The sequence below is a fragment of the Callospermophilus lateralis genome, chromosome 3 (assembly GCF_048772815.1).
Source record: "Callospermophilus lateralis isolate mCalLat2 chromosome 3, mCalLat2.hap1, whole genome shotgun sequence".
Taxonomy (NCBI): Eukaryota; Metazoa; Chordata; class Mammalia; order Rodentia; family Sciuridae; genus Callospermophilus; species Callospermophilus lateralis.
In genome coordinates, this window is record NC_135307.1 from 59,504,314 (window position 1) to 59,522,811 (window position 18,498).

Genomic DNA, 18,498 nt, shown 5'->3' on the forward strand with positions numbered 1-18,498 from the left:
AACCAACCTAGATGCCCTTTAATAGATGAATGGATCAAGAAACTGTGGTATATATACACAATGGAATATTACTCAGCAATAAAAGAGAATAAAATTATGGCATTTGCAGGTAAATGCATGGAGTTAGAGAATACCATGCTAAATCGAAGTAAGCCAATCCCCAAAACCAAAGGTCGATTGTTTACTCTGATAAGAGGACACTAATCCATAATGGGGACAGGGGGATGGGTTGAGTGGAGGAACTCTGGATTGGCCAAAGGGGAGGGGGCATGGGAATAGAAAAGATGGTGGAATGAGATGGTCATCATTACCCTAGGTACATGTATGATTGCACGAATGGTGTGACCCTACTCTATGTACAACCAGAAATGAAAAATTGTGCTACATTTGTGTACAATGAATCAAAGAACATTCTGCTGTCATGTATAACTGATTAGAACAAATAAATTTTTTAAAAAGTTATTTGTGTAATTAAATTTAATATCATTTGTCATTTATGGGAGACTATCAAAGTATCATTGAAGAAATTCATGTGAAACTTTATTACATTTAGGTTAAGCACATTAAAAGGTCCCATATTCTTTGACAAATCCTAAACTTATTTTTAGAAATATCTTTAAATTTCTATATTTAAGTGGAAAATATGGATTCATTCAAAGATAAATTCAAGCCAGGAGTGGTTGTAATCCTAGGTACTTGGGAGGCTGAGGCAGGAGAATCAGAAGTTTGAGGCGTGCCTCAGCAACTTAGTGAGGCTCTAAGCAACTTAATGAGACCCTGTCTCAAAATAAAAAATAAAAAGGGCTGGGGATGTAGTTCAGTAGTTGAGTGCCCCTAAGTTCAATCCCTGGTACCAAAAAGGGAAAAAAAAAAAAAAGATTAACTCAAAAAGACAGGCAGTAGGAGCAATCTCTTTGATATTAATTTTATCTTCCCCCAAAAGGATGAAATATTTAAGCCTAAAACTTACCTCAAAGGTATGGTCTAGTCTGTACACTGACACTGAATTTACTGCACTGACTATCTCCAATACGCCATTGAAATTATTCAAATCTTGAAAAACTTGCAGAATTTCTATAATTCTACTTAGTACTGCCACCCGTTCTTCAAAATTTTCTGCTTCCACAATGCATCTAATAACAACAACAAAAAATCCACGGCTTAGAAAAGTTTCTCCACCTAACTTAGGAAATAAGAAACTTCTTTAGAGCCAGAATTCAAGCTTAAATAGGACTTATTATTATGATGATTAAGAAGCAATAATAAAGAATAAACAAAAACTTACTTTTCAAACCACAGGGTGAGGTTTGTGGTATGGCGAATCATTTTTAATAAATTTGGAGAATTTATCTCTTTATCTTCTTTGGTCCACACACTCCCTACAAGTTCAGAAGGCTGGACTTTCCTAGAAATAAATTTTAAAAAAAGTCAGTACAACCTAATCTATCTATAAAGGATTAGTATCAAGATTATTTAAAGATCTGCTAAACTTAATTTAAAAATAGATAATGACAAACATGAAAACCTCAATAATATCAAATTGGTAAGAAATGATAAAATAATCTCCAACTCCAATATGCAAGTAAAAATTGATACAACCACTTTGTAAAACAATTCAGCAGGATCTTCCATTACTAAAGATATACATACTAGCTGACCCAACAATTCTATTGCTAAGTACATTCCTATGTAAACTCTATACAGAAAGTTACAAGAACTCATTCACAAGACTGTTCAGTGAAGCACTATTTACAGAAGTGAAAAACACCAAACAATCTACCAGTTCACCAAAAAGAGACTGAATAAACTGTGGAATACTAATAGAATGGCTAAAATAAGTGAACTAGAACTATATTCATGGACTTTAACAGATATCCAAAAGAATATAAGTAAAAACATGATGCAGAATAAGTATGTTTAAAATGTACAAGCCAATACTATATATTATTTAGGAAAATGTGTGTATGTATATATAGAGAGACAAACAGAGGAAGAGTAAGCATCAAATTCTGGGTAGTTGTTATTTCTTGGGGGGAAAGGAGAGCAATGAATTAGGGAGAATTATAGAGTTTCAATTTCATCTGTAATGTTTTTGTTATACATGAGCACTCATCACATGGCTGCTTATCATTAGGATAACTTCTCTAGATATTTATATTTCAAATGAGGGCTCCTGGATACAGAAAAGATTTTAATGGAATGATAGTGGCAGGGGCTTACTGTTGAATAGTTGTTACTATTGTACTGCATTAGTCTTCCTACCATTCCTCTTGTGAAGGATTGCTCATCCTTAATCTAGGTCTATATAGAAACATGTTAGAAGACTTTTACCTACAGGACACACTGTGATTAAAAACTGCTATGAGCTTCCCTCCAAACCCAGGAAAATAGATGAGATATTTTTAAGCAGTCATGATATGTAGCAAAATGTTTAAAAAATAGGTAAGAGGTATGCTCAAGGTTTTTGAAAACAGACAAAGAAATTACAATTACCTACCTGTAGAGATCAGATTCCAAAAGTGTTAGCTGACGAGCAATTTCTATTGGATGAAGTGTCATAAGATCAAATGTTTCAAACTGCCCTGGTTTACTGATATGCCATTCAATTGGTGGAGGTGGACTTTCAAAGGTAATGTTATGGCTTATTCCATTTGCCTGAGCTTGCTTCTTCCTCTTGATGATCTTAGCAATTGACTCTACCCATTTCTTCATAGCTTTCCCTAGAAAAAAACACATAATCAGAATGTCTTTTACTTGACAGACATAACTGTAAATCTTCGTATAATTTTTAACGTTCACCCAACTTCAACAATTATCAACTCATGGCAAATTTTTGCTTCATCTAACCCCAAATCATGCCATTCCTTCACTCTGTTTTTTGGTACTAAGAACTGAACCCATGGATGTTTTCTCACTGCACTACATCTCCAGTCCTTTTTGTTTTTCATTTTCAGACAGGGTCTTGCTAAGTTGTTGAGGATCTCACTAAATTGTTAAGGCTAGTCTTGAACTTGTGATTCTTCTGTCTCAGTCTCCTGAGTTGCTGGTATTACAGGCATACACCACTATACCCAGCTCTAGTTATTCTTTAAACAAATTCAAAAAATCATATCATTTTGTCTATATTTAAGTCTTTTTAAAATAATCATTAGGTCATTACGACATATAAAAAATGAAGCATTTTTTTCTTTTTTAAAATTTGTTTTTAGTTATACATAATAGAATATATTTTGACATACTAGATGGAATATAACTTCCCATTCTTGTGGTTGTACATGAGGTGAAGTTACACTGGTCATGTATTCATTTATATATGAACATAAGAAAGTTATGTCTGATTCATTCAACTTTGTTTCCTATTCCCATCTCCACTCCCTCTCCTTCATTCCCCTTTATCTAATCCAATGAACTTCTATTCTCCATCTCCTGTTATTGTGTGTTGACATCTGCATATAAGAGAGAACATTTGGCCTTTGATTTTTTGGCTTATTTCACTTAGCACGATAATCTCCAGTTCCATCCATTTACTGGCAAATGCCATATTTTCATTCTTCTTTATGGCTGAGTAATACTCCATTGTGTATATATACCACATTTTCTTTATCCATTCATCTGTTGAAGGGCACTAGGTTGGTTCCATAGCTTAGCTATTTTGAATTGAGCTGCTATAAACATTTATGTGACTTCATCAAAAAGTGAGATCTTAAAATCTTCAAATAGTTGGTTAATATTCAAATTTCTATCTCTTAAATATTTTTCTTATAGTTAATTTGTTTTAAAAGGACATAAATAACATTTACTTAATTATATTTAGTCCATATGTCGTAAGTTTCCTTAGGACTATAGGTTCTCCCTTTATATCTCATTTTTTGCTTGCAATTTATTTGTTGAAGAAATGGAATTGTTTGTCTTGTGTGATTCTCAAGTCTGTCCTGCCAACTGTACCCCTGTGGTATCATCTGCCATGTTTCTCTATCCCCCTTATTTTCTGAAAATCAGAGACATAGAGATGGATGTTTTTGTTTGTTTGTTTTAGTATTGGGGATTGAACCCAGGAGCACTTAACCACTGAACCTCATCCCCGGCTCTTCTCTTTTTATATTTTATTTTGAGACAGGGTCTTATTAAGTTACTTGGAGACTTGCCAAGTTACTGAGGCTGGTTTTCGATCCTCCTGCCTCAACCTCCCAAGCTGCTGGTATTATAGACTTGTGCCACTGTGCCCAGCAAGATCAATGTTTTGACATGAATACTTGCCAAGAATACTTTAATAGGATTCTTAACCAATATCTTATACTGTTAGATAAAACACAAATGTTCTTAATATAACATATGTTTGATGACACATATTATAGCCTGGAATTTTATCACATAGGCTATGTTTGAAACTTCAAGTTGGAAATTCCTATCTTTTAGACACAAAAATGTATTCCTCTGGGGGCTGGGGTTGTGGCTCAGAGGTAGAGTGCTCACCTAGCATGCACGAGGTGCTGGGTTTGATCTTAGCACCACATAAATGTAAAATAAAGATATATGTCCACCTAAAACTAAAAAAAACAAATATTTTAAAAAATGTATTCCTCTGGAATATGTTTCTAAGAGAAGAAATATTATTTTAAAAAGTTGTTAATCATCCAAAATTAAAGAACCAGATTAAGGAGAATAAATTAAATAAATTGCTGGGTGTGGTGATGCACACCTATAATCCCAGTGGCTGGGGAGGCTGAGGCAGGAGGATCACGAGTTCAAAGTCAAGCCTCAGCAACTTAGCAAGACCCTAAGCAACTCAGCGAGACCCTGTTTCTAAATAATATATAAACAAAGGGCTGGGAATGAGGCTCAGTGGTCAAGTGCCCTGCCTCTGAGTTTAATCCCCAGTACCAAAACAACAACAAAAAGCATAAAATTATATATATATTATTTATTTAATGGAAAAAATGGCAAACTTGAGGTGACATAAAATTAAATAGCTTTAATTTATTAAAAAGGACTTTTGACATTTTTAAAAGCAATATTCTCCTTAAAAACTTAAAAGGGGGGGCTAGGATTGTGGCTTAGTGGTAGAGCGCTTGCCTAGCACGGGCGGGACCTAGGTTCGATCCATTTACACCTAAAAAATAAATTAAAAAAAAAACTTAAAAGGGGGTTAAGAGTATAACTCAGTGGTATGGCACTTGCCTAGCACGTGCAAGGGCCTTGTTTTGATCCTCAGCATCGCAGACAAATAAAAATACGAGAAGACAAAGTTCTAAGACTTTATATGGTTCTAAATATATGTGAGCTTACTGGAGTCTATAAAGATCATTCCAAATGTTATTTCAGCTTTTTAAAAATGGAAAGTAGTTTACATTCTTAATCATACAATTTTGAAAATAAGCTCAAGTGCAACATAAGAGTCAATCAAAACTTTAAATAATATACCTCTTACACTTGAAATGAAGGATTCCAGTCTTTTAAGCAATTCCACATCTCTTTCAAAGTCATAAAAATGGTGTTCAACCCAATGGCGAAATACATTTAAAATCCTGGTAAAATAAAAGAATCACATTTTAGTGAAATCTTCAATTATACTTTTTTACTTCTATACTTCTTCATTATACTTCTTTCATTTTTCTAATGCCACGGTAATAGTTTAATATGCAACAACCAATATAATACTTAGAGTCTCCATTTTTAATGAATACCTTAAGTGCTTCAATAATAAGAAGAAAATCAATCTCCAAACTCTACATTATTTTTAAATTATACTTTAGCCAGGAGTGGTGGCACACACCTGTAATCCCAGCTACTTGGGAGACTAAGGCAGGAGAATTGCAAGTTCAAAGCCAGACTGGGCAACTTAGTGAGACCCTGTCTCAAAATAAAAAATAAAAGGCTGAGGATGTAGCTTAGTGGCAAAGTGCCCCTGGGTTCAATTCCCAGTACTGCAAAAAAATAAAAATAAAAATAAAAATTATACTTTAAAATATGTATTTGTATAAAGATTATGGTTTCTGTGCTTAATCACCAATTAATGTTAAGGAAAAGTGTCTTTTATTTATTCAAATATAGAAAATACATGCTCTATAATAGAAAAGCAATTTTAACTTTTTAAATTGAAAAAGTATTTTAAGCTGTAAATTTTAATGTATTTTTCATATAAAATGGAAAATTACTAAGATTTATTGTATTTGGTTCTAAATTCAAGTGCTAGCCTAGTGTTCTGGCACATGCCTATAATCCTAGTGACGTGGGAGACTACGGGAGGAAGACTGAACTTCAAGGCCAGACTCAGCAATTTAGCAAGGCCCTAAGCAACTGAGACCCTGTCTCAAAATAATAAATAAATAAATAGGGCTGGGTATGTAGCTCATTGGCAAAGCACCCCTCTGTTCAATTCCCAGAACCAATAAATAAATAAATAAATAAACAAACAAATTCAAATGCTATCATCAAATTTCCCTGTAACCTACAAATATGCCTATAACCTTATTTAATTTTAAAAGACAAAAATATTTTTGTCAAGAGAGTGATTTTGGGGCTGGGGATGTGGCTCAAGCGGTAGCGCGCTCGCCTGGCATGCATGCGGCCCAGGTTCGATCCTCAGCACCACATACAAACAAAGATGTTGTATCCGCCGAGAACTAAAAAATAAATATTAAAAAATTCTCTTTCTCCCTCCCCTACTCTCTCTTTAAAAAAAAAAAAGAGAGAGTGATTTTGTTTTGCATATCACAAAAATGATTACTCCTGATCTTGTAAGTATTTAATTATCTATACAAATATGAAATGCTCTCTACCATAGAGACATCCTAATTATATTATTTTTCTTCATTACTTCAACAAATGGCCATTTTCAGGTTAGATTTTTATTTCCCTACCACAGACAACTATATTTCTCTCAGACTATGCAAGTACATTTAATTACCAGTCTTCATCATGCTATTTATATTAAAACAACATTAAGTCATTATGGTCCGGTTAGTTCAGGAGCTTAGAAAATATATCAAAAGATCATAAATTGTTAGCTTCTAGTTTCCACTTATATCAGTTCAAACAGTTCTGCTTATATTTTCTTTCTAGTTTCTATAGCATTGATGTAATTTTAAAATTACGATCATATAAAAGAAAAAAGTCTAATCATCAAACTTAAAAACTTCATCTCATCAAAGTATCATTAAGAAAACTAACAGGCAAACCACAATCTGGGAGAAAATATTTACAAAACCTTTTTCTGACAAAGGACTATATCCAGTCCTACTCGATATACTTATACAACTTAGTAATAAAAAGACAACTCAACAAATGATAGACATGAGTCAAACCTATTCTTCAAAGATGAAGAATGACTAGCCAATAAGAGACAGTAAAATGTTCTCAACATCATTAGTCAATAGGGAAGAACAAATTAAAACCACAATGAGATACCACTATACATCCAATAGTATGGCTAAGGTATGAAGAATACGATCACTAAACAATGGTGAAGATATGCAGCAATGGAATGCTCATATATTGCTGGTGAGAATGTTCAGAAGAAGTTTTGACAGTTTCTTTTAAAACAAAACACACATCTACATTATGTCCTAGCTATTCCACTCTGAGTTATTTACCCAAGTGGGAAAAAAAGAAATACACACACACACCCACACCCACATTCACAATAAGACTTCTAAGATAAAGTTCATAGCAAATTTACTCATAATCAAAGACTGGAAAGAATGCCCAGGTATCCTTCAATGGGAAAAATACATGAACTGTGGTGTATTCATATAAGGAAATAACTACCTTAGTAATAAAATAGAAAAAAAACATTGGTTCAAGCAACATGGATGAACCTCAAAAGCATGTTGAGTCATACATGAAAGTTTTAGAATCCATACCTTTCTTTCCCATACTAGTCAGAGTCACACCCACAACAGGAATGAAGTAATTCAGACTTGGGGATGGCACCAAAAGATCTCAGAAATTATTGTCTCCTAAATTAACAAGTGAATTATAACTCCTGAACAGAGAACAAGGAATGTAGCCTTTGAATGCCTCTTTAAAAACCCTTGTTCCCCCTGATCAGCAGAATCACAGCCTCTGAGACTGGAGTCCCCTGTGTTTCCTTTTTGCTAGCAAAGCAATAAAACTTCTCTCTCCTTTTCCTCAAAACAAAAAACAAAAAAGTGTAAAAATCAATTTATACAAAATTCTAAGACAAGTAAAAGAGTCAATAGCAGGATAAATAGAATACTGCCTTTGGGCAGTAGCAACAAAAATTGACTAGAAGGAGCACAAGGGAACTTTCTGGGTTGTGGTCTATCATTCTGTATCTTGAAAGGAGTTTGAATTACAAAGACATTAAAATTTAACCAAAGTACACTTAAAATGTGTGTATTTCATGTTATGAACATTTTAGAACTAATGAATAATAAATACTGAAATGTTATTGATATATAAGTTGAAGTATTTAAGAAATAGTGTACTTGGAAACACATTCAAAAGATTAGGTGATTAATGAACTGAGTGAAAAATGACAAATAAATATATGTGATAAAAGTAAGTAAAATAAAATGTTAACAGTTGATCTGGTGGGTTTATCATTGTTCACTATGAAATTCTCTCAATTTTGCTCTTTTTTTAAAATGTCAGAATAAATTGCTAAATAAAATATATTAGCTTACATTTTACTAAAATTCCTTCAATGCTCACAGAAAAAGTTTAACAAACTGGCTTGAATTTCAAAGCCATCTTCAACTCTACCCCAATATAGTTAATCTCCTCTATTACAACTTACAATACAATGTTTTCATTCCTCTAAGTTCAATTTCCTTACCTATTTCCTCTGCACACCATTCTCAATCCTGTCTTTTTACCTTTGTTCATACTATTTCTAGTTACCCTCAATACCTTCAATCACCTTTCTTCATATCTAAATTCTACACATCCCTTAGGGACAATCTCAGATTTTACCTCTTCCAAGATGTCTTCCCTAACTACTGGAGTCTAATCTTAGCTATTCCTGAAGTTTTATAGGGGTATATTTTTGTGAGCCATTGAACTATTCAAAGTAGTATATGTATAATTATTTCATGTATCTTTTTACCCCAATAAAATAATAATATTATGGCACCATATCATGACAGTCTATTATTTTTGTATTCACCATAAGTAGACAAGTCTACAACTGAGAACATGCTTAGATATAAACAATTAAAGAATTCACATGACTGAGATCTAAGATCTTATTTCCTGTCTGCTTTATAATAGGGACCTCATAAATGTATGCCTCATTTGAGTAGATTAGTACAAATGCATCACAGTTACTTGAGAAAAATTATTCTTCTTTCTTGCTAATGTAATGGGTAAAAAAATCTCATTTTCTTATACAAAGAATGACATGTTAAAAGTTTTGGCTAAAAGACATATAGCTAGGAACACCATTATTCCTCTAAAATTGCATTTATTTATGGTAATTATCCTGGAAAATAATAAATCCAGTTCAAAGCTATAATTTATTAGTTAACAGTAATCAAGGAAACAGTATTTAGAAAAAAATATTTAGATCATATATAGTTAATATGATAACTCAGTATCCAATGATAATACTTTAGTTTTCATTTGGACTATAAGAAGGTTAAAGGAGCTTCCAATTTTTAATGCTTAGTGAAACAAAAACACAATGGCTCAAGAGGTCAGATATGGTCCCATCCTGTCACTCCCTTTACATGACCCAAGTTCAAATTATTTAATCGTACTAAGTTTTCCATTTCTTCATATATAAAGTTAGAATAATCATTGTGTTGCACCATTAAAAAAAATTGTGTTTTGAGGATGAGATTAAAAAAAGATAAAGCACTTAGAGTAATATCTAGCATAGAAAGTACCTAACAACTGGCAACTCTATAATTAAATCTATTATAGAAATTACTGCAATGATTCCTTAGGTAACTTTACATAGGATAAAGAGTAGGAAAAGCAGAACTTCCATAAATATTAAAAATTATAAAAAAATAAACAAGGACCAAGTAACTACCATTACAAAGGGACATAAGGGAAATAAAGTGAAAAGCTGACAGTAAGCAAGCTTACATATGTAAGTTTTACTTATAATAACACACATTTATTTTGATCTACAATATATCACATGTTAGAGAGAGCTGATGTAAATAACATGGTATACTTATATAAATTTCTTCAGAATATTTATTTAAAATAGCTTCACAGAGAAAGGAATTTGGAAATTTAACTGTTATAAAATTAACAATAATATTTATATTTAAATTAAGAGCTAAGAATTTTTGTGTTAACTATATACTGAAAATGGCACATAAGAAATGTAATATTCAGGTCAAACCTAAGTTGTACTGGTTGGACGTATTCCTTTCGGAATCTTTTAAGGTCTGCACTGATTGGCTGCTCGCCTTTCTCTATTGCCAATTTGTCTGCTTCCGTAGGTTCTGGCTCTGGAATTTCAAATCTAAGAAGAAAACCAAAAGGACAGGAATTTGTTCATACATAAATGAAAGATATTTTAAATACAACAAAAAAAAATTTGACCAAAGAATCCCCTTTCCTATCACTTTGCAGAAAGTGCAATTACTGTTAAGCCTTCCCTGCAGTACTCCATACTACACAAATACAAAAATTGCCTTCAGCTATATGATCCTAAGATTTTATATCAAATCTTTATAAAAAGTTTTTTATGATTAGCATTAATCAACCAACAAAGGGTTCATGGAAAAGATCCAAGAAAAGAATTCACAGGAATATAACTTCTTTAAAGATCATAAAGAGCTGGGAGATTTAGTGTATGCCTGTAATCTCAGCTACTAGGGAGTCGAGGCAGGAGGACTGCAAGTTCAAAGTCAAACTCAACAATTCAGTGAGACTGTCTCAAATAAAAGAGACTGAGCATGTAGCTCAATGGTAGAGCTCTAGCTAGCTTCTGCGAGTCCCTGTATTCAATCCCCAGTACCATAATGTGAAAGAAAGGACTTATCTAATCATCTATCCTTAATATTTATATCATAAAATGAAAGCAGACTAATCAATTTCCTTAAATACGTGAGTATGAAATTCAAAAAGGAAGCCCAATATGAACTTTTACATTAAGAACATAACCTAAGTGGGTAAGGTAAAAAATCAAAATTAAAAAACCAAAAACCTTGCCTAACCAGAGGAAATATAGCTATAATGTAAGTTAGGAAATATAGCTATAATGTAAGTCTAGCAAATATACTTTCCTTATTTTGGACACAGAAATAGAACAGTAGATTTTCATAACATATTATACTAAATCTAGTAAATTTAATTTCACAGAACAAAATGGAAATAGGGGTCAAGATAAAATTTTAGTTAAGTTTATAAACGTAAAACAAAAATCATTTTGTAGTTCAGATTATATATGTACATATTCATATACATGTGTGTATATACATATGTGTGTATGTATATATGTATTTTAGTACATTTTGTTTTTTGAAATTGGATCTCATTATGTTGCACAGGCTGTCTGAAATGATCCTTCTGCCTCAGTCTCCCAAGTATCAGAATTATAGACCCATTCCATGACATCCAGCCAGGTTCTTTTTTTTAAACTACAAAGCATTTAAAGTATCACTAAGTAAAAAACATTCAGTTAAAAAAATTTTTTCAATTCAAAAAATGTTTAAATATTAATAAAGGAATTGTTTTTAGGCTTAATAATAATACATGATTTATTTAAAATAAAAATTCTTAACTTTCAGAGATACACATAGAAATATTTACAGACTAAATATGCTTTCTGAGATCTACTTCAAAATAATCCTGGGGGTAGAATATTTAAATCTGTAGGGAAGCAGATAAAACATGAGTTGATAATTATTGAAGTTAGATAATGGATAAATGGGTTCATTATATTTTCTGTCTACTCTTGCACACGTTTGAAATTTTCCATAACAAATTTGTTTTAAAATCAAAAAGTGGAAAATTCACTTAAATAACAGAACAAATTTTACTATAATGTTGTTTTTTTTCCCTCTAAATTGGGTCTTTAAGGGGCTGGGATTATGGCTCAGCAGTAGAGCGCTCGCCTAGCACATGTGAGGTGCTGGGTTCCATCCTCAACACCATGTAAAAATAAATACATAAAATAAAGGTATTGTGTCCAACTACAACTAAAAAATATTTTTAAAAACTGTATTAAATTGGGTATTTAAGATTACTTCTTGGAATATTGCTAATAGCTGAAAAGAACTATGTTACAAACAGCAAACACTACTTAAAAAGTATGGTAATACATCTAATGTAATGACAAATAAATTATGTTCAACACCTACTTGAGTAGGTACCAGCTACTAGGCACTTTGCAAGGTACAGAACAGTTAACTTTTTTATAAAATATTAATACAAGAAAAATATACATTTTTCTCACCGTTCAATCAGTAAGCTTAGCAATTCCTGTGGTTTACAAAATGAACGATATGTAGTAAGAAAAGTACGAACAAAATTGGGATCTGAAAAAGTAGAGCATAAACATATTTCATGTTCAATTTTTCAGTTTAATTAATTCAAAGTACCATATTTCCCTTCCTTTTTAGTTTGGTTCTTCCTGCCACCTGTGGTATTTTCTTGATAAATAAGGATTGTTTTCAAATTTTTAAAATTTGCATTAATATGCAAATTTTATGAGCACTTATTTAATAACTAATCAAGTTAACAATATTATAGTTTAGAAACATTTAATTAGCTATTTATCCCTTTTGATTCTGCAGTATTTTAATATTCTGGAGGCAATTCATTTTTTTCCCTGAGATCTTCAAAATAATTCTGGGAGTAGGGTATTTAAATCTGTAATGAAACAGATGAAACATGAGTTGACAATTATTAAAGTTGGATGATGGATAAATGGGTTTATACATTATCTTTGAACACCATTAAAAAGCTTTTGGGAATCAGGCCCTAGGTAAGTACTCACAATGAGTTTCACATACCTGCATACATATGATATGTTAACCTTTCAATTAATTTCACCACAGTTCCTCCTTTAATAATGGGGATTCCACTTCTACTTTGCAAGTTGTCTTCAAAAACAATGTTTTCCTCAGAGTCTTTTACCACAAAACGATACACATCTGGACTTGGTAATCTCAGTGGCTGATCATTTTCTTCTTTCAATAATACAGAATCTAGCATTCGATCTAGAGTACTACGATAATGAAGAGAAATAAGGGCTGCCATCCAATTATTTTTCTCTTCTGCAGACTTAGCAGCAAATATTATGCTGTTTTCATCTTTGGATACTAATTCAAAAGCATGTCTGCACTCACAAGTATCTTCCTTATCACAGATTTGTACTTTCCTCATGACAAACTTTTCTTTTAATCTATATTCTGCACTACTGTAACCTGGAAGCCGGGTCTGGCCATGATTAGGTTTACAGCTGATCATTAAGCCATCAAAGAGAAAAATATGTCGTTCATGTTTAGCACCAATTCTTGTCAACGGTCCTTCCATTATAAATTCATTGCAGCACTGTCCAATATCTTTGCCTTCCCATCCATCTATGTTTTTCTGAATTTCATTCATTTTTTTGATGGCCAGGTGCTTGCTTCTTAATTGACGATTATAAAAAGGACAAACAGGATCCCTAATAAAAAAATGAATATAAGATTATTCAATGATTACACAGTCCTAATTCCTAATTTCTTCAAGTGATAACTATCTCAAATCAAGTGACAAAAATATTAAGTTGGGCTGAGGGTGTAATCCAGTGGTAAAGCACATGGTTATCAGAATACATGAAATTATGAGTTAAATCCCCAGACTTTCAAAAGAAAAAAATTAAACATTCAAATACTAAATTTTATATACAACATTTACTTTTTTCTAACTTTGTCCCTAAAATATATGTGTCCCGTTTCATTACTGTGAAAGCGAAGTACTACAGACTATATTTCAAAATTCCTAATGCCATAAGTACTAAAATTACAAAAGAATCCTAAATTCTTATACTAATTATACAAAAATTTTTTAGATTCATTAAGTGTATCTTAACATTATGACAATGCTAACCTAAAACTAAAACAACCGAAAAAAGCGAAAGAAAAAGCACAACTTTTAAAAATGCAACCATCATTATAAATTACACTTTTTGAGAAAACCAAGTATCAGATACAATGAAGCATACAGAAAATATTCATTTTAAAAAAATATTTATTTTTCAATTGTAGTTGGACACAATACCTTTATTTTATTTTTATGTGGTGCTGAGGATTGAACCCAGGGCCTCGCACGTGCTAGGTGAGCACTCTACTGCTGAACCACAACCCCAGTCCCAATATTCATATTTTCAACAGTTTGGAATTACCCAGGTCGGCGTCTAGGTGAATACTGCTTGTAAATTCGGTCCATACTACCTTGAAGATTCATGAGAGCAGTAATAGCTTGGTTCAAACATTCTCTGTCTTCTTGCTCTTCACTACATGCTTTCAGTTGCTAAGAAAAAAATAAATGATAAATTAAAACTGCATTATTTGATTCTTCTCTCAATTTTCTTATAATTAGAGAAAGAATCATCAAATATTTAAAACTTTAAATACATTTTAAATATACTTAATAAAACTAGCTAAATTTTACTTTATGACCTCTTAAACCAACCTTTTTTTACAAATACAATATAGATACAAATTATTATTAGCAAACAGTAAAAAAAAGACTTTTTTTTTCACAAATAGTAAAAAATGAAAATCACTGGAACATCTTCCAGATTTACAATAATAGCCTAAAATACCTAAAACATGAAGACTGCATGCTACTTTAATTTATCAGTAACTATGAATATAGAAAATAAACTCCCACAGATGATTTTATATTCTCTAATGATTAAATACTCAAGTTTTCAAGTTTCAACCATTTCAAAAAGCTTATATATCTTTGTTTTACAACATAATAAAGTAGAAAAACACTTCAATCCATCAGAAACTTTTCTGCAAAGAGAATTCATAAAGAAATCTACTAGTATGTTTATAACACAGAATTCAACCATTCTAGTCAAAAATCAAGAAACTATAAAAATTAATATTCTATCTTATAACCATTGGAAATAAAATTTAAAAACTGGCTTGTTAATCCTCAAAGCTTTGGTTTTATTTAATTTTCCAAAATTCATTCACATCTCACTCTCAGAAAGGAAGTTTACTTTGTAAAAAATAATTCACATTGGATTATGCTCCAATATTTCAATCCTTTTGATGAAAAATTCAAAGAAGAAATAATATATAGCTATCATACAGAAATTATTTAAATGTATATTTATGCAAGAACAAATATGGAAATTATTATGACTTCTTTTAGAAAAATTTTAAAAACTTAAATCTATTTTATTTATTTTTTTTTAGAGTGTGCATATGGTCAACTTTATTTTTTTTATTTTTATCTTTTTTTATTAATTGTTCAAAACATTAAAAAGCTCTTGACATATCATATTTCATACATTTGATTCAAGTGGGTTATGAACTCCCATTTTTACCCCGTATACAGATTGCAGAATCATATCGGTTACACATCCACATTTTTACATACTGCCATACTAGTGTCTGTTGTATTCTGCTGTCTTTCCTATCCTCTACTATCCCCCCTCCCCTCCCCTCCCCTCCCATCTTCTCTCTCTACCCCATCTACTGTACTTCATTTCTCTCCTTTGTTTCCCCCCCCTTCCCTTCACCTCCTCTTATATGTAATTTTGTATAACAATGAGGGTCTCCTTTCATTTCCATGCAATTTCCCTTCTCTCTCCCTTTCCCTCCCACCTCTCCTCCCTGTTTAATGTTAATTTTCTTCTCATGCTCTTCCTCCCTGCTCTGTTCTTAGCTGCTCTCCTTATATTGGCATTTGTTTTTTAGGGATTGGCTAGCTTCACTTAGCATAATCTGCTCTAGTGCCATCCATTTCCCTGCAAATGCCATGATTTTGTCATTTTTTAGTGCTGAGTAGTACTCCATTGTGTATAAATGCCACATTTTTTTTTAATCCATTCATTTATTGAAGGGCATCTAGGTTGGTTCCATAGTCTAGCTATTGTGAATTGTGCTGCTATGAACATCAATGTAGCAATATTTTATGATCTTTAATTTCCTAGAAACTTTGTGCAAACTTTGCCTTTTCCTCATTTTCCAACCACAATCTCAAATGCATTCAACAAGATTTTCCTTTTTCAGTAAGGAAATGGTTGAATATTGTTTGAGAACTTGGTCCATTATCTTTCATTTAAAGTCCTAAAAATTATTCCACATATGAAACACAGAGACAGTTGGCTTTTTTATGCAGAAGTCTTGCTATCAAGAGATTAGCAATAAAAATAATTTAAGTGACTATCATTAGAAGAAATGCCTTAATCCCTAGACTAAGAAATAAAACAATGAAGCATTAGCACAAAAGGGTCAAATTACTATGTAAAGTTTATGATCTTTAAAGGTGAAAATTACTAGCAAAACCATTTATTTTGTTGCTTTAAAAATTTCATGATTCTTCACAGCTACACTCTAAAATACTTTAATAAAGATGGATGTTGATGATATAAAATGCTTAAGGCATTTTTATTCTGTTTTGTTGGTAGAAATTCCCAAATTGCCACTAATGTTAAGATTCTGGGGCTACAAGAATACTAAGTATCTACTATCTATTTAGCTTAAGCCTGCCCAAACTCTTACACATCTTTTTAAAATAGTTGTGTAATAATTACAAGTTGTCAAGTAGGAAAAAAAATTTCAGGATATTTACAAAATGAGATTTCCTACTGATAACAGTATGTAAAACATGACTCTGGCATAACCTTCATCCAATAATTTGCAAAATATTTCTTGAATTTTCAGCAGTAATAGTTCATAAATATCAGCTTAAGAATATCCAAGCTAGTACTCTACAGATATTTGAAAGGCTGTATTCTAAATTTCTTACATTGACACAGAAATTACCATTCTGAACTACATGCAAATCAGTCATTCTCTTTTATGGCTCCATACACTTTCTACATGTTGTCTCTGCCTTCCTAAACACCCAATGAACTTAGCCTCTAGGATATCTAGAAATGCCTCTTTTTGAGGAAGATGGCTTCAAATGATGCCTTTTCTCTCTTTATTTTCTTTTTTTGAAGTAATAGCACATTTACAGAAAAGTCGCAAAAATTTACACAATTCAACTCCTATATACTATCAATCACTAATTTTTTTTAAACATTTTACCACAAGTTTCATCATTCTGTGTTCATCATTTCCCCCCTTGAACTATTTATTTAAGTGTAGTTTGTGATACTATCCATTTCCTTGAAGAATAAGGGGAACAACTGCTGAATGATTGTGAGATTATTTTTGGAATGCAAGAAAAACTCAAATGTACAACAAATAGTATTTTTCCCTTTAACTCTTTTAATATTTCAGTGGTACATTTTAGAATAAGGATTTTCTTTCTTTCTATTTATTTATTTATTTTACAGAATTATAGTATAGTGATCACTTTCAGGAAATTAAACACTGATAAAGCTCTATTACCTAATCTATAATACATACTCCAATTCTGTCACTTGTCCCAGTAACATCCTTTAGGATTGTTCCCCCCAATATAGGATCCAGAGTTGCACTAAGTTTTCACATTTCTATTGTCAATCTGAATAGTTCCTCAGCATTTGTCTTTCATGACTTCTTCAAATGAGTAAGGACATACACACTTACTAGGATAAATCCTTAAACATCCAACAACCATGATTTTTCTGCTAACTGTCCTAGGAAGAATTAGTTATTCCTACCATGGTGGACTCACAGTATCATTTCTAATAGGCACTTATAGTATAATTCCTTATTCTTCTTCATTTCCTTCACTAAACTGTAGACACCTTAAAGACTGTGGCTATTCTATTCATTCATTAGTATACTACCTGTGCGTGGTAAGTACCCCAAAGAATAACTAGCAGAAGTACTTAGAATGACTTATTTTATAAACACTTAAAATTGTAGGTGTTAAGACAAATAATGACGAATATTTTTTGAGTTCTCTGTCCATTTTCTTTTGAGTTAGCTTATTTAATCTTTATTATATCTCTGCAAGATAAGTGTTATTATCATAAACATGGTACAAATGAAGGAAGTGAAGCAGAGAAGTTAGGTAATATGCCTAAAAGGAGCAGTAGAACCTATACTCAAACCTAGGAGCCCTAACTCCAATGTACAAACTTTTGGCTAAATTACTCTCTCTATATATTGATACCAAACACAGTTGTGTAAAACACTGGCCTATTTCTACATCTGATGACAAACTGAAAAGGATCCCTTCTATGTTAAAAGCAAACTGGATAAGTATAATTTAATGAAATTGAGTGTGCTTTGGATGAAAGGTCAATGAGAATAAACACCCTTGCAATATATGGTTAAATTAAGTAATAAAATAGAAGTGATTAATTGAAGTGACTAATTTGTAGTATCTCATAAACCTCCCTGAAGAGATAATCATTTTTCTCGGTTGTGTGCATCTTATCCAAGATTTTACACCTCATTTAAG

General features: G+C 31.9%; 1 protein-coding gene across 2 annotated transcripts in view; it reads right to left on the reverse strand.

Annotated features, from left to right (window-relative positions):
- The window catches only part of Sos2 (SOS Ras/Rho guanine nucleotide exchange factor 2), a 94,137-nt gene that overhangs the window by 27,518 nt on the left and 48,121 nt on the right, over window positions 1–18,498 (reverse strand). For both annotated transcript variants that reach the window (XM_076850261.1, XM_076850260.1), the window contains 8 exons: window positions 14,318–14,445; window positions 12,942–13,597; window positions 12,383–12,464; window positions 10,322–10,444; window positions 5,422–5,525; window positions 2,498–2,720; window positions 1,286–1,405; window positions 971–1,133 (listed from right to left, as the gene is read on the reverse strand). In XM_076850261.1, the coding sequence (XP_076706376.1) occupies window positions 971–1,133; window positions 1,286–1,405; window positions 2,498–2,720; window positions 5,422–5,525; window positions 10,322–10,444; window positions 12,383–12,464; window positions 12,942–13,597; window positions 14,318–14,445 (1,599 nt within the window). The remainder of the gene's footprint in view (window positions 1–970; window positions 1,134–1,285; window positions 1,406–2,497; window positions 2,721–5,421; window positions 5,526–10,321; window positions 10,445–12,382; window positions 12,465–12,941; window positions 13,598–14,317; window positions 14,446–18,498) is intronic.